General features: G+C 40.4%; 1 protein-coding gene across 1 annotated transcript; it reads right to left on the reverse strand.

Annotated features, from left to right (window-relative positions):
* Positions 1–5,795: 5,795 nt before the first annotated feature.
* LOC147884697 (uncharacterized) lies at positions 5,796–8,011 on the reverse strand. The gene is made up of 2 exons (XM_087397545.1): positions 7,662–8,011; positions 5,796–7,451 (listed from the first exon to the last, which is right to left on the reverse strand). The coding sequence occupies exons 1-2, from the start codon at positions 7,875–7,877 to the stop codon at positions 6,282–6,284; spliced, it is 1,386 nt and encodes a 461-aa protein (XP_087253671.1). The 5' UTR covers positions 7,878–8,011; the 3' UTR covers positions 5,796–6,281.
* Between the last annotated feature and the right edge of the window lie 15,103 nt (positions 8,012–23,114).

Consider the following 23,114-nt stretch of genomic DNA (forward strand, 5'->3'; position numbering starts at 1 on the left):
CCTATCATTGACTATAGGCTTTTCTGAATCTTTTGTATGTTTCAAACTCTGTTCCATGGGAGTGGCTGCAATCTTGAAATCTGCCATATGAAACTTCTTCAGGAGATTGTCAACATATTTCAGCTGACTCATGAAAGTGATGTCTGAATCTGTCTAGAACTCAATACCAAGACAATAGTGCATAAGTCCAAGATCTTTCATGTCAAACATGTCGAACTCTATAGATCAGTCTTTTTTTAGCTTTTTGATGAAGCTATCCATTTGTTAAGGTAGTTTGTTGACGAATCAACGTGAGTGATGTAGATAAGCTGAGGAAGAAGCATTGGAATTCGGTGAAGGGTTTGTTGATGTCGCTTGTAGCGTTGTGGAGGGGTTGCTTAAGAGATGGAGCTGGGAACGTTGTTGTGGTCATGATAGAGGCACTATTACATGTCCTTGAGCTTGCTATAGGCTAGGCTAAGCATGGAGGAGCGCCACACCATCACTGTTTGCTTGTGTCATGCTAGCTACCAGAGGTCACCTCTGTCTGTATAGAAAGTTGATGTTGGCTTTTGTTGAGAGTTCATTGTTGCTGGTGGACATAAGTATGTTGCTGGTGGAACTGGGCTATGGCGACACTGTTATAGCTAGCGCAGGAGAAGTGCCGTTAGCTAGTTGCCATGGAGCTTTGTGTTGATGGAGGTTTTGGCCGTTGTGGAGCCAACATCTACTGATAGGCATTGTAGGAGCCGTTGCCAACGTTCACCACCCCAATTCTAACACAGGTCTTCCTTTCGCATGGTCTGTCGCAAGATGAGATGATAACATTGTCAGGTGCTCACACGATTGGAAGAGCCCATTGTTCATCCTTCTCTAATCGCCTGCAAGTGAACGATCCAATGTTAATCCTTAGTTCATTGCTCAGCTGCAACAATTATGCAATGCGAATCTACAAGCAACAATGCCACTGGATCCAACCACGCCTTTGGTTTTCAACAACTACTTTATAAATCCAGGTATTCTGATCTGACGTGAGAAGATGGTGCTCGATTGGCATTGAGTTCGTTGGCCATCGATTTGGATGCCTATGGAGATGCCTTTGTTTTGGTTGCTTAATAGGTGTTGTTGCTAAGCATGCCTTTAACCGATTGTAGAACTACTATTTCTCACTGAATCTCTCAAGACAAGCTCTCTTGAACACTTAAAGGAACTCTCTCGCTCACACGTAGTAATGAATGGAAACTCAAGGAGAATACATCTCATCGATGGAAATTCTCTCAATGAATAGAAGTGAATATCACTCAAGAAGAAGCTCTCACAAACACTCAAGAAGAAAGAAGCAAATGAATGGACAGAAACTTTTCAAAAGGACGAAAATTATATCACTCAACGGAAGTAAAAGAATGAACACAAGATCGCTCAAGAACTCTCAATCGCTCAATCTCTCACACTCTCTCGTACAGATCACAATGCCTTAGTGGAAGTTAAGGGAGCTCTGATACCATGACAAAATATGAAGAGGGGAGAGGAGAAGACGAGAGAGGGCACAACTAGAGTGCACTCCACAAATGACTAACTGTATACTAGATTTAGTTGAAAATGTAGAATATATACAAACCCTTTTAGCATTAGGATTAGGGTTAGGGCATCTAACCCTTTCCTTTATAGCACTCTATTGGGTTAGTCCTATGCACATATGATCACATGATGTTGAGCATGGTTTCTCAACAATGATGTGGCAATTGCTTACTTAGCTTGGTGGATTTGAATCTCTTCTATGGATGCACTAGGCTAGAGCCAGACTACACGTCGAATCATCAAATGCAGCAAAATGAGTTTTAGTTCGTTCATTTTATGTACTGGATGCGCTGCAATGGATCAGGAGGTGGTTTCGATGATGAGGATTCAATGATGCTTACCTATGGATAATCTAAAATGTAGATTCAAGCTGCTTAGCACGTAGAGCATAATCTGGCGGCTTTTTTGCTTTTTGGACTATCACAAAATTCCCTCTGAATCAAAAGTTATGGCCATTTGAAATATGTGCCAAACTTTGTCCAAGGGGAGTGGTCAAAAAGATGATGTGGCACATGGTGATGTGGCACTATGTTCACATGCTGTGTGTATGTGTAGCACAGTGCTTAGATGGCACTGATGACATGGATGTTGATTGGGCAGATGACATGGCACTACCACATGTCATGATGACATGGTTGGATGATGATGTGGCCAATCACTGATGATGTAGCAGTCAGTTGGATAAGATGCCAATGTGGCACTACTCCTCTAGAGCCCCCTATTTACTCCCTAGAGGACACAACCTCATAATACAAATCCAAGGTATGTGCTTCATAATACACATCCAAGCTACTAATTTCTTCAAATTGTGCACCATAAGTACGCTCCTTAATAAGAAAAGTAGATTGATGCCTCATAATTATGCTTCTTGACAAGAAAAATATCTATTCTTATAGATCCATTTAGATAGAAAGATGCCCAAAAACCCCAAAAATGACTCATATTCATGGATCCATTATATGCAACAAAATTAGATAAATCATGGTGTGACACAACCATCCTCTTCTATCCCACCACCACACACTCAACAATACTCTAGTAAGTCTATCCATAAACCAAGAGAGTAGTCTCCAACAATGAACATTCACACAACTAGATCTTATTGTTTGGCAATGATTGGATAGTCAAAGAAGACAAGCCACGTGGTAGCCTATCCATCATGTGGCACAAATTGTATACTTCCCGTACATCCTTCACATGGCAAATGATCGATTACCTTACTTTATCTTGATGACATTGCAATACATTGCTTTATCCTAGCCTATGTTAATACATGGCTACTTGTAATAAACTACTTTTGCCCGCTTCTTTTCCTTGAACAAAGTTTTGAGTTGCAAGGCTTTCTCTAGGGCCCTTTCTAAAGCTTTCCAAGCCATCAGAGCCTCTTTCAAAGGCCTAGGCCATCTTTTGTAATCTTTTTCAAAGCCATCAAAGCAAATTTGAAGCTTCATTAGGCCTCTTTAAGATCATATTTGACATTTTTAAAAGTACAATATCCAAAGGAAATTATGTGCTTCAAACAAAAAGGATCCTCTATATCAAACCATGATTAAATAGAGTTGAGAAAGAATGGCTACGTTCAAATTTGTAGGAGCAAGAAATTTCAGGGACCAAAATCATTCTCAGAGTTTGTTATGTCCTTTGAAAAAAAATTTATGAAACGGCACCAAAATTTAAAGTTGAAGAACTATTCTCCAATCATGATTGAGAGCCTTCTTTGACAACACACTAATCTTTACACATATATTCGTCAGCAACAAACAGTAAGGGTTCTTACTCAAAACATGCTCAACAATTTGCAAAGCAATCCTAGGTACCTTTGTTTTTCAATCTTCAAATAACTAGCATCTCCAATTTCTCCCAAACTTCAAAAATCCTTATTCAAACCATGCTTGAATAAAACTAATACTCCAACATTCAATTATGAGTTTTTTCAATGGGATCCTTCTTGTGTCAGCATGTACAGTTTTGGGAATCTCATAAGCACGAACGGATCTTTTCAACATCATTACAACAATGGAAAATTTTCATGACATAATATTTTATTGGGTCAAAACAAAAAATTGGATGACAACTATGGAAAGTGAAAATTGAATTATGGGTGATAATATGCTACACAAGATGAAAGCAATGAGCAACATCTCACTGCACAACAACATACACCTTCCATAACATTGGCAAGTCATCAAAATCAAGATGCACATCTTAGCAAATTGTGCCATAGGAGATTTGCCATATCAATTGAATTGATTCCCATACATTATCATTGCACTATAAAGGAACTTGATAATCCCGACATAATTGTTACAAAAAGTTAGCCTAGAAACACCTTCCCCTGTTTTGGAGTTGTATTATGGTCCATAGAATATGGAGCCACATACTAAAATGGCTAGCTAGGGCTCAAATACATGTGTGATTCCCCTAGGATATAGCCCTTCTTGGCGATAGAGGTTGTTTGAATGACTCCCAACTGCAACTCTGGAATCTCGTTAGATTTGAAGTGATTTACAAGACATAGAGAATTCACAACCTTGCAAACATCCATCACCACAAAGAACCTCTTGATTTTCCCCAATAGGTGCAACAAGTTTTAGGGCTCATCAAATATTTCAGCTCCAAATTGATTTTGTCACTATAGACAAGTGGTCAAGCTATGTTTTTATCCTTTTGTATTTTTCCTTTTTTTATATAAATTCCATTTTTCTTTTCCTACAAAAAAAAGAGATCATTGGTTTCTCATCATCATAATCAATATTGTATATATATCTCAAAGCACAATGTCAAGGTTTGGATATTCTCAATTTCATAAGGAAATTTCTTTGAAGAGATCATATTTGGTTCAACACAATGTCGGGGTTTTGGATATCCTCAATTTCATAAGGAAATTTCTTTGAAGAGATCATATTTGGTTCGGATATCCTCAATTTCATAAGGAAAGTTCTTTGAAAAGATCATATTTGGTTCGAGGCCTTCTTCAAGTCCACTTTCAACAAGATATTTGTGAATCATGCAATATGTCCCTAATTTAGACATAAAATGAACACATTTATGCTTATAATTCTCTTTACATGGACAAAGACCATGAAGTAAGAGGAAGCAAAATGCAAGCAAAAGAATGACAAGGCCTTCTACAAGTCTACTTTCAACAAGATATTTGTACATCATGTAGTACTTCTAATTTAGAGATACACATTTTACACATTTTTGCTTATAATTCTCTTCACATGGACAAAGGGACCCCAAAGTACAAGTAAAAAGCATGCGAAAAGGTGACATGGAATTGTTTCCAAGGCAAGTCAAATAATCCAAATATAAAAAAAAGATAATTTTAAGAGGGCAAGGTGGTTGCATGATACACATTGCAAGAAGCATTGTCCCATAGAGATGTAATATTTCAAGTATTAGCAAAGGATGCAATTGGAAAACAAATTTCTTTGTAATCCAAATACTTATCTTTTGTAACTCTATTAGTATCATTCAAAGCTACGTTATCAACATTTCAACATTGCAATATCCACTCCTTTAGCACTATGTCTTTGGCAAACAATATAAAATCAGCATCACAACTCAAAAACACGTGCAAGATAGTATCAATATTCAAACTTAAAATTAAGTCACATCAAGAGATGCAAATACAACTTAGGTAGGTAAAAATCAGCATCACAACTCAAAAACACGTGCAAGATAGTATCAATATTCAAACTTAAATTAAGTCATATCTAGAGATGCAAATACAACTTAGGTAGATATATATTTGGCCTACCTATATATTTGGCTGGTTGTTTACAATAAATCATCCTAGTGGGCTAAAAAGCATTCTAAATTTCATTTTATATGCAACTGATTTTAGATAACATATAAAGAAGCTCAAGGACACTTGAGGCTTTTTAGTAATAGATTCAACATATATCTATAGATACATTTGTTTTGCTAGTATATTACCCAATGTTCACATGTTGATTGGTAATTGCAAAAATATGTAAAGGTCATTTTTGTCACATGTTGATTGGTAATTGCAAAAATATGTAAAGATCATTGCTGGACTTGGCTTTACTTACACAAGTATTTTTTGATCATAAACATTTTAACCCTATTTGGTGGTATGTCATGAATGTGAGTACCTAGGTATTCAGGGGACGTTTTAAATATAAACTATAGAATGCCCTCTAAAAGATCAAATACATGCTTGCAATGATGACCCCCGAAAATGAGGACATCTAGCAAATAAAAGAGTGATGAAGATGTTAATGCACAATTTTTCATTCATCTTTCATAGCATAAGGAAAACCATGATGTTATAAACTTAATGAGCTCCTACGTCCACAAGCAGCAGAGATACATCCTCGATACATAAGATAGAAATATGATGAAGGAGATCTTTGTGAAACTGAGGAGGGGCTCATTTTACAAGTACCAACACAGAACACAGAGCTCAGAGCAAGGGCATGGTTTACAAGGAAAATGTCATGAAAGTGTCACGACTCTGCAAATGGAGTGACTGACTGTGAATGACAATTGAGGGGAAGAGCCCAAGCAACCAACAGATAGAGCTGTGAAGAGCTCCCAAAAAAGAAATCAATCAAGGCTAGCATTTTGATCAAGGAGGTCCGAATGGTGAATCTGGACCTGATGCTTGAGCATCAATCTAAGCAAATATGAAAGACAAACTCCCAATGGAAGCATCTGAAGCAAGCGTCAATCTAAGCAAATATGATAGAAAGGCCTCAATCAATGGACATGGAAGTGGCTCTGGATGAAATCTCAGAAGGAGCAACTGCACCTTTGGTTGTGGAGTTTCCCAGAGTAAGCTCCAAGTCTTCTTCTCCAAGAGATACCTCATGAATGGTCTCTCCCTCCCATGGCTTCACTAAGTTCGTCATCCTTTGCCTTCTCCTTGCAACATCCATCTCCATTTCCATCCTGAAACTCTCCGTCACTATGCTTCTTGCATCTGGTACTGCACTTGCAAGATCTCTCATCGCTTGCTCCGCCTCTCCGTTCTTGTAAATCCACCCCCCTTTCGACTGATCGAAGTAGCCATTCGGGAAGTTGTCCGGTACCTTCCCTTTCGATTGATCGAAGTAGCCATTCGGGAAGTTGTCCCGTGCCGTCCCTCCTTGTATACTCGTAGTAGCCCCGTTGTACATTTCGTTTCCTCTGCTCGCCAGATCCAGCTTTGGGCCTGTAGAATCCATCTTCAGTCCAGACGTGCAAGCCTTGTCGAAATCGGAGGCTGTGTTGCCAGGACGCTCGGCGTCCTGGGCTGGTCGTACGTAAGATGCGCCCGAGGTAGCATCCGCGTGGAAAGACAGATTTGCGGCTGCAGCTGCGGCTGCGAAGTGGAGAGGCACAGCCCGGACGGCACTAAGGGGTGGAGGGTGAGTGGGCGTGCAAGCGCCGGAGGGGAGGACAGAGGCAGGGTGAGTGGGGGTGGAAGTGCCTGAGGCGAAGAAAGGCGAGGGGGTGGAGGCTCCGGAGACGAGGAAGGAGGAAGGGTGCGTGGGAGTGGAGGTACCGGAGAGGAAGGGGCTCTGAGGCCAAGCATTGCAGAAGGCAGCAGCGGCACAATCAGCCAAGGCATCGCCACTGCCTTTGGCGCTAATCTCTGGCCAGTCGGGCTTGACGTAGGAGAGCCTGGGCGAGCTGAGCGGAGGGGTGACAGGAGCGCTAAAGCTCCCTGCGCGCACGATCTGAAGGGGCGGCATCCCTGCGTTCCGATTCACCGCGCCAGAGGTAGCCATTGTTGCTGCTGCTGTTGCAGCTGAAACTCCAGAAGACAATCCTTTGAGCCATGGGAGAAGAGGCATTCCGTCGCCGGGGCCCTGGTAGGAGGAAGCAGGGCTAGCGGTGGAGGAGATGCAGACATCTACTCGATCAGGAGGCGGCTTGCATCCCTGTGTGAAGCAAAGGCAAGCAAACAGGACCTTCAATCATCAATCATTCTGCTAAAAAGCTTCGATCTGCAGCAGAAGAATGCGCAAAAAAACCAGGAACGAAGAAAACGAGGGCGAGCATTTCTTCGAAAGCTTCGATCTGCAGCAGGAAACCGAGCTTGCAAAAGATCCTGAAGAAGAAGAAGACGATGATAAAGATGCTATACGTACTTTCTTGTAGGTGGTGCCATCCTCTTCGACGATCCAGCCAGCTTCCTGGCACAAGGCCTTGAGGACCTCGTTGTTGTCGCAGTGCTTGGGGAGCTTGTAGTTCCCGAACTGGCGGAGGCCAGCGAAGATGCGAGCGGCGATGGCGCGGCGTTTGCGCTCGCGACGTTTGTTGTTCTCGCGCTCCTTGGAGGTGGGAGCGCGGGAGCCAGAGGTCATGGCGAAGGAGAAGGGGGGGAGGGGAGAGAGAGCAATGGCGATGGCCTTCTGTGAACTGAGCTGAGCTTGAGCTTGCTGGCTATGGCGGAACAGAGCTTCGAAAATACACAGAGCTTCCTAACTAAGCAGACTATGATGAAGAAGATCAAGAAGATAATAAGCCATTTCCCAGCACGTGCATTCATCCTTGGCCGAAGATTCCACCCCCTTATTAGATTCACCCCCCGCCGTCCATCTTCCCCCGCACGTGCACCCATCCTTGGCCGAGGATCCCACCCCAATAGATTCAATCCCAGCCGTCCATTCTACTCTTGCACCTGCAAGCATCCAGAACCGCAGGATTCCGCACAGATAGATTCGATCGCAGCCGTCTATCCCTCATGGCGCGTGCAGGCATCCAGGGCCGAAGATTCCGTGCAGATAGATGCAATTGCAGCCGTCTGTTCTACTTTGGCACGCGCGACGGGCGCGTGTTGCTTTCGCGTGCTCTCCGTCCCGAGCCTTTAAGAGGATTATTAGATCTTGGGTCCCGCGCTTGTGGGCCCCACGTGGCCCAGGGCCACACGTGTGACTCGCCCCCACGCATGTGGGGGCTGTCCCCACGTGACATCACGCTCATGATGATTGTGCACGGCCGCGAGCGCCGTATACGACCCCCGCTGGCTCGCACGTGTAGAGGCGGAAAAGCCTGCCACGCGCGTGTGGCATGCCCGGCCGGCCCATTTCCACCGCCTCAGCCGCTGATCCCGCGCCCCTTTTCTCGAATCGGGGGCCCCCCTTCTCACGCACATTTTGTGCCTATTTTATTATGCCTTTTCTCGCATGGGACGACTAGTTGCTTGACCTTCCTCTTCTCACACATCCTTTCCCATAACCGTTTCAACACTTAGCTTTACCACAATCGGTGAAGCTATGAGCCGGTCCACGACCAGAGGACCTCGGCTCAAAATCATGGGGCCTTAGAAATGGCTATCAGTACCCACTCTAGCTGCATTCAGGCCCATGGCAGTCCCCATTTTTCCTCACTCACTGGAAAATGGTGCAACACACTATTCGATCACTCCATCAGGACTCCACTTTGGATCATGATCTCCAAATGAGTGGCAGGAGCCGATGCACGGGGACTGGTTCTAAGGCCTCTCATATAGGTCCTCTGGGTCATCATCCTTTCGCTTGCTCTCCCTAGCCAATCCTAAATTCCTAGTAAGATCACATGCAGCAAGCCATTGAGCCAATAAGGTGTAACCCTTTATCATTCATGCTAGCTCGCACGTGTGGATGCGAAAAAACCACTCAGCGGGATTAGCCCATTTCCACTGCCCCAGTCAATAGTCCCATGCTCATTTTTATGGAATCTACACCCCCTCCCATGCACATTTATGCCTTTTTTCTAAGCATCACTTCGCATCGAAGAAGACTAGTTGCTTCACCTTCCTCCCTCCAAGTCAGTCGTAGCACATTCCTTTGAAGCCACCCTCACAATCTTTCCCACGACTTTTGCCTCTCACAATCAAAATTCCTTGAATATCATTGGGGTAGGTGCTTGTCATCACACTTAGCTTTGCCACGCTCAACCGTCTGGTATGTACGCTCCTCCTTTCCCTTGCTCTCCCTAGCCAATCCTAGATTCCACTAAGATCACATGCAATAGGCCATGAGGCCAACAAGATGAATCCTTCCTAATTCCCAAGATGCAACAGGGAAGCAACATCAAGAGGCATAGTCGAGATCCTTTATGTATGGATATGGTAAATCATGATGCTTTCCTTAGAGCATTCTCTCTATGAGGCCAATTCTAGCAATGCAATGTTCTAGAAATATTGCAAGTCATCAAGTCAATTTTGACCATTTGGCCTCGAATATATGTTGAGTGGGACAATGACATGCCCAGAGGTTACAAGTTTGCTTTGAAAGCAAGGAGATAAGTACTTACAGTACTAGCATTTTTTGTCTCAAAAAGCACTATCACCTTGCCTCAAATCCCAATTCACCCATCTCTGTTATCGTGTCATGCAACAATTTGCATGCTATAAAAATTGCTTTCTCGCCCATGAATCGACTCAATTGTGGCACCATGCCAACCTAGAATTTCCTCTATTATAGCTTAATGTCCTAAATAATCAATGGCAATTTTCCTCTGATTTCAACCTTTTTGAATAAGAAACCATCCTCGTGCACTCACTTTACCCCATGGGAGTCGAGCTATTACCTACCTCCTCAAGGACATTAAATGCCTCTATCATCTAGCCTAGCATCCTTTGGCTGGATGTCCACATTCAAAAATACATTATAGTATAGCTTTTTTTATGACTAAGACCTTCGACCCTAAGTCCAAAGGACGTTTGTTATTTTGTAACTTTTCATAGCCATCTATTGCCTCATCTTTCCACATGGGAAAGGAAAAGGTTCCCCATAAAGAAAGAGTGAGCTACTACAGTTGACTTTATTGGACAATGAGAAAGATGTTACAATGCACATGGAATGCACTGATACAAAGGATCTTTATGAAGTATGGAATCAACCCTTATACAATGATTCTCATGTAAATGGAGGCTTGAGAATTTGTAAATGAAGACTTTCATTAGGTAGCCTTCAAGATTTTTAATAAATGAAGTTTAAATAGGTGGCCTTGAATTAATTAGGTTAGGAAGTACATAATAAGCAAGAGATATGAAGGCCCCATTTCCTACCTTCTTGCAAGTAGCCTTAGAGTTTGGTGCTACCTTCATAAACAACATGAACTCTAAAACTATGGTTTGACAATTATTAGTAATTGTTATTGGTAATTGGATGTAAGGGGTTATTAATACTAATTCCAATTCCACTCATCTCCTTAAACATGTAGAAGTATCTTAATATTCCCTCCATGTACACTACATACAAAGTCTATAGCATCGTTACAAACTTTAACATCACAAGAATACCATGAAAGTCCTCACACTTGTCAAATCAAATTAACCTCTCCAATCCTATAAAATCAATTGAATACAATGAAAATTACCCGATGTCATGCTCTCTAAAATTAAGCTTCATCCCTTTTGCAAAAGATGAACGAAGTCCACTACTGTAACTCAATTAGATGTCTAAAACTTATCTTCTATGTAGGGCTTTGACTTGTCAAATCTCCACTACTTGTTATAGGTAAGGCTTGATGTTGCACGTTCAGTTATTGTTAGTTATCTATTTAGACACATCCAACTAGAAAATGAAATGATGGCATAACGAGCAACAACTACCCACTTGTTCAATGCCTCTTTTTTTGCCTAAAGATGGCCCACACTTGTATCCAAAGCATCTCTAAGGGAATTGGAATTGTAGGTACCCAATTGAATACTCAATCGTTTTAGAGCCTTTCCCCAACACTTTCTACCAAATCCCACCTTTCCTAACTCACCTTTTGATAATCCATACATCGAGGGTACAAATCCACCAAACATTTTTATTCACAAAAGATATATCAATTAGGGAGAGATGGAGGAGTCACAAGAGATAAGCTTTAGTATATTAAAGGAGTTATCTTTTTAGTATATTAAAGCAATTTCATTTTTAGTAGTTGGTTTAGGAGCTATTAGCTTCTTAATCTTTTTTTGATATTTTTGCCCTTACATTTTTAATAGGTTTAAAATGTATGCGTGTCAATTGACAAAATATATATTCCATATGCAAACATGGTAAAAGATTACTGATGATAATTGCGAAGGGGAGAGAAGTCATACTTGTGCACAACTATGATCATGTGGCTTCAACCTCTGCACTTTGATTCGGAATATGGAATGCTTTCTATAAATGTCATTAGATTGTAGCAACTTCCCCCTTATTGTGACCTCATTGCTTTAGTGTTATCTTTGTTATACCAACAAAGGAAAGTGATGATATACCAAGAAAAGAGCAAATTATGAATATAGGACATCGATGCACCCTTCAAAGTCATGATATAAGCAACGAGCATGTGGTGACTCACATGAAATCATACAGCTTCACATACAAAATTATGTGGCTTTGGGAAAGAATTGAATTTAGAGAAAACAGGCATAAAATTTATTGTGGTTAACTGGCGAGTGGCTTTGAGGGACCTTTCACCACTACAAAGAAACTCACTAATAGCAATTTTAATGGCGACATGGTAAATTAATTTTATATATATATATATATATAACTTTTGAGAAATTGTTGTGGCTTGGTGGTGATAGCACCCACCTAATACTAATAGACACATGGCATAAAAATAGTTAATTTCAAATATAATTACTGAGTCAGGCCCGCATAGTCTAATGCCGTGGAAACATTGAGGATGTTCTTGAATATGTCCCCACCTTTCACAAATCCTTTTTGCTTAGCATCCACCACCGAATTGCAAATGTCTCTAATTCTTCTTGTAAGGGCCTTAGCTATAATCTTGTATGATGTATTTAACATCGTTATGGGTGCCAATCACCTACCTTAATCTTGCTCTGTCATTTTGGGAACACCTTGACCAACATGACGTTCATGTCCTGGGAGAGAGAGCGCTTAACCATACCATTGCATTCGCCATCTAAACCAGGTCCGGGCCCAAAATGTCCCAAAAAGCCTAATAGAATTTAGTTGTAAGGCCATCAAGGCCTGGGACCTATCATTTTTCAACTTGAAGAGTACTTCTTCCAGCTCTGTAAGCAAAAAGGGCCTGGCCAGGAGAGTGTGATGAAACTCTGAATCCCTGGTTTGGATATCCCATAGGACTTCCTAAAGGTTGTCCTTCCAAAATGGATCCTAGATCACCTATTCACCCACAAGTTACTAAAATGCTAACAAAACACATCTACAAGCTAGAAGTCTGTCACCATCGCTCCATCAACATCCAGAACATGATCGACCATCTCCCTCTAATTTTTTGCTTGATAATTTGAAAGAAGGATTTGTAGAGGAAGTCTTGCACTACAAGCCACAATTGGCAGCTACAAACTCTGGCCAGTTCGGCATCTTCAATTTCTCTGTGTTGGATCACAGTCTCTACCTCCACCTATAAGGTGGTAGCCATAGATCCCCTAGGAAGGCGGCCATTGCTAGTTTGAGAGATTGCCTGACCTCACAAAACTGGTCATCTTTGCTCTTCCACTTTGCCCTACACCATCTGTCTTTCTCTTTGGCATAAATATGCACTTGCCTAGATTGTCGCATCCCACTTGGCACACAGATCGATGATTTCGACACTTGTAGTCCTCCAAATCTAGTGAACCCCAACAAACAATTTAATAGATTGCAGTAAGATCTTGTTAAATTTGTAGGGCACATTTGGCGACCTCCCACACTTAATTGGAACACTAAAAGACCATTTGATAGGAGAGTGATCGAATAAGCAGGAGGAGATGATGCACTCGCCATGCAATGGGCCACACATACACCACCCTTCCTCTGAAGTGTAGAACCTATCTAGTCTGCTTGCATGAAAGTCCTCACCTTTTCTTCTGTTGTCCCAAGTAAACTCTTGGAGTACTACTAGAACCAATTCACTGCAGTCCACGAGCCCATTACTAAGCACCAACGCTTCCCAAGCCATTCTCTCCCTGCCACCATCCTGCACTCATGTGACCTGCCACCATCGTGCACTCATGTGAGAGAGATCTGAAGGATCCATTGTGAAGTTCCAATCCCCACCTAAAATCCAATTACCCTCATTGGGCTTTTCACTCATGTGCTCACTCAGGAATAGCCCAACACTCACTCCTCCCTTGAGAACTATTAGGGGCGTAAACACTGATCACTCGAAAGACCAACCCATTGACTAAGACAAAAAACGCTATGACACTCGCCCATCCTTAAACAACTCTTTACTATTGCCAACCTTTGAACTAAAATTGCTACCCCCCCTTACCTCTAGTGGGACAATTCATGACTGAATCATAGCCTAATCCCCTCATCTTAAACTAGAATTGATAAAACCACCCACCTTTGAGCTCCTATAGTAATACTAACTCAGGCCTATTATTTTTTAGGAACATCAAGACACCCTGTTGTTTGCTTCCATCGTAGCATCCCCTCAGGTTCTAGGACAAAATTGAAACCCTCTGAATGTTACTATCCATTGGGCCATACTCTTAATGGGAAATCTCTTTGTATGTAGTGCAAGAAACTCTGTTTCAAGAAAGCTTTAACACTTGGTGTGATGGCTACTCCTAGTGGCACTTTTGGAGTATCTGTTGCTACTGCTCCTACTCCAATGAATCAAATTCGACCAGCCACCTTCACGAAAGGCAAACTTGATGGTACAAACTGCACTCTTTGGAAGTTTAAGATAAGTGCAATTCTAGACTCATATGAGCTGCTAGAAACCATTCTTGGGAGTGATCCGGAACCAGTTGCCAATGCCGATCCTGCAATTCCTAGCAACATAATTCCTCCTGATGCTACTCTTCTTCAAGCATGGAAGTGATGCAATGCTGATGCACTTTGCGTCATCGTCCCAAGTGTATCTGATTCGGTGCTTCACATTAATTCAACACGCATCCAACGCATCCGAGGCTTGGAACATCTTGAAGAATCAGTACGAGCCCGCTATCAAACTTAGATTCAAAATCTAGAAAATCAACTTGCTGAAAAGCTTGCAGAAGGGGAGATTGTTGAGACATTCATCACGAGGATCAAGAATTTGCATGATCAAATGGCTGCAATGGGCATTGCAAAGACTAACGAAGAGCTAGCTGGGAGGTGCATTCGAATTCTTCCATAGAAATTTGATGGTCTGGTACTTGCAATTAACATCAAGTTCAAACTCCTACATTTTGAAGAATTTTGTGCATTACTACTTGAGGAGGAGATGCAACGAAAGAGTCATGATGGTGGGAGCAATGCTACTTTCACTATTATTACGAAAGGGAGAAGTGCCAATTCTTCAGAAAAGAAGAAGCCGAAGAAGAAGAAGTTTCAAGGGTCATGTTACTAATGTAACAAGAAAGGTCATACTGCAAAAGATTGTTGAAAGAAGCAATCTGATGAGAAGAACGGGACCTTGAAAGCTTCATGGAAGGGCAAGGACACTGTCAACAATGCTAAAGTTGAGCTTGATCTATTTGTGGCTATTGAGATGTGCTCCACGACTCAATCTTCACCAAGCAATACTTCATGGGTATTGGATAACGATGCAACCCGACACATGGTAGGTATGAAAGAATGGTATAGTTCTCTTCAGCCTCTACAAGGACCCACAAATGTCGTGGTTGGGAATGATGCAAAATGTGCAGTTCAAGGGACCAGTACCATCTCACTTGCGGCACCCAATGGTGAGTCTAAGAAGCTATCTGATGTACTTTTTCTTCCACAAATCAAAATAAATCTACTTTCTGTTGCTGCAATAACTGATCAAGATCTTGAAGTTCACTTCAGAAAATCTCAAGCCCAAATATTAGGTGCAAAGGGCAATGTTGTGGGCTATAAAGTACACTTGGCAACGTGGGAGTCCACATGGTAGGCACTAGGTACAAGGGAGAGTTCTAGAGAGAACACAAGAGAGAAGGAGAGAGAAAGGAGAGAGAACAAGGACTCTCTCTTCTAGGCGATTGATGGACGATCTCTTAGACAAACTCATGGCTGGGTGGTAAAGGTAGAGAGCTTCTTATGATGTTTCATTGGTATTAGAGCTATGCTTACATTTGAGGATCCAACAGGAAAAGTGTTGACTTGAGGCGACGTGCCTTTAGCTGATTATGCATAGAGGCAAAGCCATTGTTAATGTGTCTGGACAAGAAGGATTAATTGTCATGCATCAAGGATGGGTGCGTAGTGATCTTGTGCATGCAACAATCATTTTGTAAGCGCTCAAACTACTTAAAAATAAAGAGCACACGAATTACACATGCAAATTTGCAATGCTAATGTAAATTAAACCACTCACAAGCGACATGCAACACAATTAATTGTCATGTTTCAAAATAACTTTCACAGAAGTTCCGATCCTTAGAATAATAAACTACTAAATATGTTTTGCTTTCTAAGGCAATGGAATATTATGTCAAGTAATTTGTAGCTCACTGCATAATCCACTATCGTAGAGCAAATTCCATAAAGTCACTATCGAGTGTCAACCTATTAGCTGGTGGAGGCTAGAACAAGAAACATATAACAGCATCACATTAACCAAGCCATCATTCGAATAAAACCCGGCTCTACTAACACCTATGTATATAAACAATACATAGATATATGAGTCTAATAGGAGTTCTTACTGATCAACACCTATGTATATAAACAATACATAGATATATGCGTCTAATAGGAGTTCTTGCCGATCAACCCTTTGAAAAATGGGGCGTTGATTTTATAGGTCCAATCAATCCAGCGAGCGACAAAATGGATACAAGCCCGATATATTATTGTGACTACTGGCTATTTCACAAATTGGGCAAAAGCCAAAGCCATGAGGAAGGCATCTATTTTTACCATTTTGAATGTATGAAAAGGCACTAATTTGAAAGACACTACTAGGTATTTGACGATTTTTAACAAAAATACCAACCGAAATTACACTTTTGTTTTTAGTGTGCAAAGCATCGGTGTTGCTATATCAACACTGGTAAAGCGTCGCTATATACTAACACTAGTAAAGTGTCAGTATGAAGAGCTAATTTGGTACATTTAAAGTAGCAAGGAAAGGTATAGTTAGCAAAGTCAAATGGAGACACGAAATAATTTGATAGTCTGTATAACAAGTTGTCGTCGACATGAATTGTGTAATCCAACATGATAGGAGTGCTAGGCTACGCAACACTTAATCAATCCTCATGTACAATGGAGTTGTAGATGACAAGGTTGCAGGTCTCCTGCATTTCCATGGCCACTGTGTTCCTCACTGCCCACACAACGTTTCCATCATTGTCCTTGAGCTCCAACTGCTCTTGAGAGTCCACTTCTAAAGGGATGTTGCATGCAACATACCCTCGAGAGTCCACTTCTAAAGGGATGCTTGATTAAGGACATGTTGATCATGGTGGTGTTCAACAATTTCCATACGAGCACCTAGACCTTGATTCCCAGCACACGCTTGTGAGAATATTGAACCATTAACGAGGTCGATGACACAGAGGAAGCCGAATGAGTAAATTGATATGCTTGGAGATCTAAAGGTCTTCTCTACTCTCGCATAGTCAAGCCAAACTTTGACACGTCCAGAGGTTATGTATCAGCTTAGCAAGCACAGTTAAGTTGAGACAGAATGAAGGCACTGAGAGAGAGAGAGAGAGAGAGAGAGAGAGAGAGCTTATGAGCTAATGTAAGCTCTAACAACCATGGAGACTTGTGTTTGCTATGATTTCATAAAGGAAAAAATGCATCAACATGAATGAAAAAGCAGCTTGTGTCTAACACAAAATACAAAGAATTGCAGTGAAGAAGCATGTCATCAAAGGCCTTAAGCCTTTGAAAAAGCCATATCAGCAAGGCTATTATACCCCCTTCCAAAGTCTAAAGTCCCCCTTCTCTTCCAAAGGTTCTAAGGTTCTTTTCAACCCCCCTCTTTCTCTCCAAGGTTTATTACTCATCATAACCCTTTAACTTTTAGGCAGAATTCAAGACTAGGTGGCTTAGCAAACAATGGACGATGAGATGTTCATTTAGTAGATCAACACATAGAAGAGCGAGATTGACAGGCAAGATTCCAAATTAAAGAGTGTGATGATTCTAAAGACAAAATCCAGAGCCTTAAATAAATATTAGGGAAGTGGCCCATAAGATTTTTTATCTTGATAAAGCATTTTGCTTTATATTTTTTGGAAATTTTGCATTTATCAAATGACAACTCCAAAAAGAGAGGAGACGATCAGGGGGAGAGAGGAAAGGGCTAGAAAAGGAGAATCAATTATGGAAGAGGAAACACATGAGGAAGTGCATAACAAAATTCAAAAGGATAGTATGGAAATGGAGGATGTTCATTACAGTAATTACGAAATTCCGTATTTAGAATTCATTAAACTTGAAACTCAAACACAAAATATAGAAAAGCAGTTAGGGATGATTAATGATGCATTAAAAGCCCTAATTGAGGCCATATCTAAACTGTTTGATTCTCAATTGGTAAATCCTATGGCGCAATCACTGACTTTTCCTAGTCAAGTTGAGAGGTTTACTTCTCGATTTAGAGAAACCTCTAACATTATTAAGGACTTAAAAGCACCAATTTTCAATGGGGAAGAGAAAGAATGCAACAAGGATGCAATAAATACGTTCTTGCAATAATGGCAAAATCAAGTTGTGAAGTGAGTCTTTCCCTTGGAAATAAGGCCTATAAATGGCGGATAATCCTCAAGGAAAATGATAGGATCCCTAGGTATTGGTCTCAATTTGAACAAGCTTCTTAAAAGCATTTTAACCTAAAAATGAGCTAAAAAGAGTGTGGGAGGCTTGGAACAATTGTAGAACGGGTAAGACCACTCTAGCCCAATACATAGCAAACTATAGGGGGGTAGTCCTTAAGCTAAAAGGAATGGATGAATTCTGGAAGATAAGGGGTTTCAAGAGATGTCTGAAAGACACCTATAAGGTCAAGGTGACAATAAATTCTCCCAAGACATTTGAAGCAGCAATTAAGTATACCCAAATATACGATGACACGATGGGGAAATCCAAAGTTGGAACTTTAGAACAAACAGGGTTTGTTTCTAAGTCCAACAAATTTCCCAATTTGAAAAGGAAGGGGCAATTTAAGAAGGAGGTTTCTCAGGCACCACCTAAGAAACCTCAAACACAAAAATATCCTCTCCTGAAGAAAGAGGATTATGAAAGGGCCAAGAACAAAAAATCTTTGCTTCAAATGTTTGGGCAAAGATCATGTTGCTTGGAACTGCCCTAAAAACAAACCGGCAAGAGCTAAAGCCCCAATAAGTTTCCACAAAAACAAGTATGCGGTGTAGGTGTTGCAACTTAATGATACTAAAAAGTACACTAAGATAAAGGTTTATCATGAGGACAACACCCGCACGTGCTACCTATTATCGGCGGCGGCAATGTGGCAGCCCTCTTTTGGTCCCCATGATTTAATGAGGATGCATGGAAAAATTAAGGGGCAAAGAGTAAGAGTGATGGTCGATGATAGCGTAACATATAATTTCTTAAACTACTCATTAGTTAAGAAATTGAAGTTGCCAGAGAGTCCAAGTGCCCATAAATATGTGATCTCTCTAGCGAAGGGTAGTGATAAAAAGGTATGGAACACCATCATTAATGGTGTAGAGGTGGATATCCAATGTTATCCAGATGCCTTGGATTTTCATATTATGCATCTCCATCAAATAGATGTTGTCCTTGGTCAAGAGTGGCAGTATAATCTTGGGCATAGCTTATAGAGGAGTTATTTAAATAACTCCAGTATGTTTGAAAAAGATATTTGAGTCTTCCAAATTCAGGGAGAACATGATGTACCCAACTCTCCTCTTATTTGTTCTATGTAATTGGAATGACTTCTATAACAACAACAATGTAAGGTTTACCTTTGTGAACTTTCTTTTATTGGTAATTTTATTTTTGCTACATCTGAAAAGAATAAATTTTCTATTGATGTAATTAAAAACTATGAATCTTTGTTTAAGGCTTTGATGGTTGAATTTAAAGATGTTTTTTCAATTGATTTGCTTGATGATTTACCTCCCGAGCGACATGAAGATCATAAAATAAACATAAGTCTTGGATGTCGCCTGGTCTATAAACCATTATATAGACTTAGTCAAATGGAAGAACGTGAGTCGAAAGACAATTAGTGGAAAACATTAGAAAGGCCCAAATTCAACCTAGTAATTCACCATGGTCATCACCAATTTTACTAGTAAAGAAAAAAGATGGCACTATCCGTTTATGTATAGATTATAGAGCCCTAAATAAAATCACAATAAAAAATAAGTATCCTATGCCTCGCATTGATGTGCTCTTTGATCAATTTCGAGGGGCAAAGTATTTTACTAAAATTGATTTAAGATCAGGATATCACCAAGTGCGAATTGGAGAAGAGGATGTCCCTAAGACATCATTTCACACTAGGTATGGGCATTATCAGATTAAAGTATGCCATTTGGTCTAACAAAGGCTCAAGTAACTTTTATGACATTTATGAACAGTGTCTTGAGGCCATATTTAGGAAAATTTGTTGTAATATTCCTAGATGATATCCTCATCTATAGTAAAACGAGAAAAAAGCATTTGGGAACATTTGAGTATTCCAATAGCTTAGAGATACTCATCTTTTTGCAAAAGAATCCAAATGTGAATTCTTTGCAAAAGACGTGAAATATTTGGGACATATTATATCCTAAGAAGGAATTCATATGGATCTTGAGAAGGTTAAGGCCATATTGGAATGGCCGCATGCTACAAAGCTACAATAATTGCAAGCATTCTTAGGTTTGTCTGGATTTTATAGGAGATTCATCCAAGATTAGCCTAAAATTGCTATTTCAATGATGGATGAGCTTAAGGGGAAGGGAAGTACCTTCATATGGGATGAATAGTTTTGAGAAACTAAAAGTGGCTATAGTGTCTGCTACTGTCTTAAATGTAGTGGTTCCCAATGAACTTTTTGTGGTTGAAACAAATGCCATTGATTTTGCTATTGGGGCACTACTATCACAAAAGGGTCGACCAATGCTTTTAAAAGCAAAAAGTTAGACCATGCCCAATGGATATACTCGCATATGAGAAGGAATTGTATGCTATATTCTATGCTTTGAAGAAATGGAGGCATTATTTGCATGGTGCCAAATTTGAGATCATTTTTTATCAAGAAAGCATTAAGTGGATTTGCAATCAACTAGGGCTTTAAGGAAGAAAAGCTAGATAGGCTGAAATAATGCAAGAGTTTGATACCCAATTAACATATCGGAAGGGGAAGTTCAATGTGGTAGTAGTAGACTCCCTAAGCCAAATTTTCAATTGTTAATGAATTGAGTTTTACTCAATTCCAAAATGATTTCCTAAAAGGAAATTGTGAGTTTGATCCTCACTTTCTGAAATATGGAAAGCAATTAAAAAGAGGGATCCAATTAATCGAGAAGCTTTCACTGAGGTGTTTGTCACATGGAAATGGTGACACACCATAGGTTGGTGATAAATGACTCAAATGGAAAAAATTTATGATTGAAAATGGCTACTCCTCTACAGAGGTAGAGTATGTATCTCGGATAATAATGACATTAGGCACCAAATTATTATTGAGTGTCATAATAGTCGAAGTGCTAAACACCCGCGAATTCAAAAGACATATGCGCTTTTAAAGAGGCAAACCTTTTGGCCTAGAATAGATAAGAATGTCCAAGATTATGTATTGAAGTGTTAAAAATGCCAAGTCAATAAGGCTGAATGCCTTGAGGTAGAAGGTCTCCTACACCCATTGGAGATTCCATCTGGCAAAATGGGAAAGCATCTCTATGGATTTTATTCATTGGATCATCTAGGACACAGAGGGGGCAAGACTCTGTTTGGGTAATTGTTGATCGATTGACCAAGATGGCTCACTTTATTCAAACTCTAGAATTCACTAGGCTTATTGTGGAGCATATTTATAAATTGTATGGGCTACTAGTCGAAATTGTTAATGATTGGTATAGCAAATTTAATAGCCATTTTTGGAGGGCCGTGTTTATGAGGTTGGAAACTTCTTTGAATATGAGCACCATACATCATCCACAGAGCGATGGTCAAACGGAAAGGGTCAATCAAGTCATTGAGGATATGCTTCAAGCATATGTAAATAAACTGCAAACTAGTTGGGAACAATATTTGCCTGTATTAGAATTTGCATATAAGAGTGCTAAACATTCAGCTACAAGTTTTAGTCCATTCATGATGATGTATGAATTTCAACCTAGAGCCCCAGTTGTAGTGGGACTTGAAAAAGAGAAGGTTCAAGCAGACAAAGATTTTCTTAAGGATATGAATCAAATGCTCAAGTTAGCTAAAGATAGCATTAGAAGAGCTCAGGATAGAGTAAGAAGTTATGCAAACCCTCACCATAGAAGGTTGGAGTTTGAAGTAAATAAGAAAGTCTATCTTAGGATACCTGAATCTTCAAAATCTCTAAAGATAGGTAAATGTCTTAAGTTGTCTCCTAGGTATTGTGGACCATTCACAATGCTTAAGAGGATTGGAGAACTTGCTTACAAAAATTAGCCTTACTCGAGGGATGTAGACTACATCCAATTTTTCATGTAAGTAGGCTAAAAATAAAATTGGGAGATGATGATAATCTCATTGGAAATGAAGTCCTGCTTAATTAAACTCATTGAACGTGCATCTTTACAACATGAATAGATAAATAAGAAAAAAGAATGCAACATACAATATGGCAGGAATGTCTGGTTAAGTGGAAAGATAGAACTGAAGAGAGTTCAACTTGGAAAAGGGTAAGCAATCTCCAAACGAGGTTTCCTAATTTTGTTTTTGAGGATGTAAACCATTCTTAAGGGGAAGGGAATGTTGCATCAACTATAATTGAGGTCATGATAGGAGGTGGGAAACCAAGAGGGCTCAACATTGCTACAGTGGACACAACGGCGGTTAAAGGCTAGGAATAATCATGCCTAACATTAAAGAGGGATGTCCAAGCAATAAAATCCCATTGTACAAGTCATGGAGGTAATTCTTCCCATAGTCATGAATTACTGCTTGCATGATGCGAGAGGCAAAAGTATTCCATGCATAACCAAGATCAATCTAGCATTGTTCCCAAAGAGGTGCAATGGCTCACGCATTCGCACGCACACATGCATACACTGCATGAACATGTATGCACACACACGTGTTCATGTGTGTGCGCATGCACATACACACAATCCTTTCTACTTCTTCTCTCAACCTTCCTTCTCATACTTTTTATTGACTCCTACTTCATGCACACACACACACACAATCCCTTCTTCTCTCAACCTTCCTTCTCATACTTCTTATTGGCTCCTACTCCTTTCTTCTACTTCCTCCTCCCATCCTCTCACTCCTCTCTTCTATCAGTTTTAATTATTGCGTAGTCACAATAACTTGATTCTCAAAATGTTACTCTCGTGAGATTAGTATTTTTTCTTTGCTAAGAGTAATTTCCTTGCTTACACTCTCATAGGAATACACCTTACTTATGTTATACTTAAACTCATTATGGGAAAGTAAATCTCCTTTTAGCTTTCGATGAGCTAGATCATGCTTGGTATGCAAAAGTTCTATGTCAACCTTGTAACTAGGGGGGTTTTATGACACCTGCTGTCCGTGCTTGGTATGCAAAAGTTCTATGTCAAC

The sequence above is a fragment of the Dipteris shenzhenensis genome, chromosome 26, assembly GCF_047967505.1.
Source record: "Dipteris shenzhenensis isolate YYH24624 ecotype China chromosome 26, Dip_SZ_1.0, whole genome shotgun sequence".
NCBI lineage: Eukaryota > Viridiplantae > Streptophyta > Polypodiopsida > Gleicheniales > Dipteridaceae > Dipteris > Dipteris shenzhenensis.

Coding starts and splice junctions, on each gene's coding strand:
- LOC147884697 (XM_087397545.1), bottom strand. CDS start 7,877: ATGACCTCTGGCTCCCGCGCTCCCACCTCCAAGGAGCGCGAGAACAAC. Junction 7,452..7,661: donor ATGGCACCACCTACAAGAAA/GTACGTATAGCA, acceptor TGCTTCACACAG/GGATGCAAGCCGCCTCCTGA.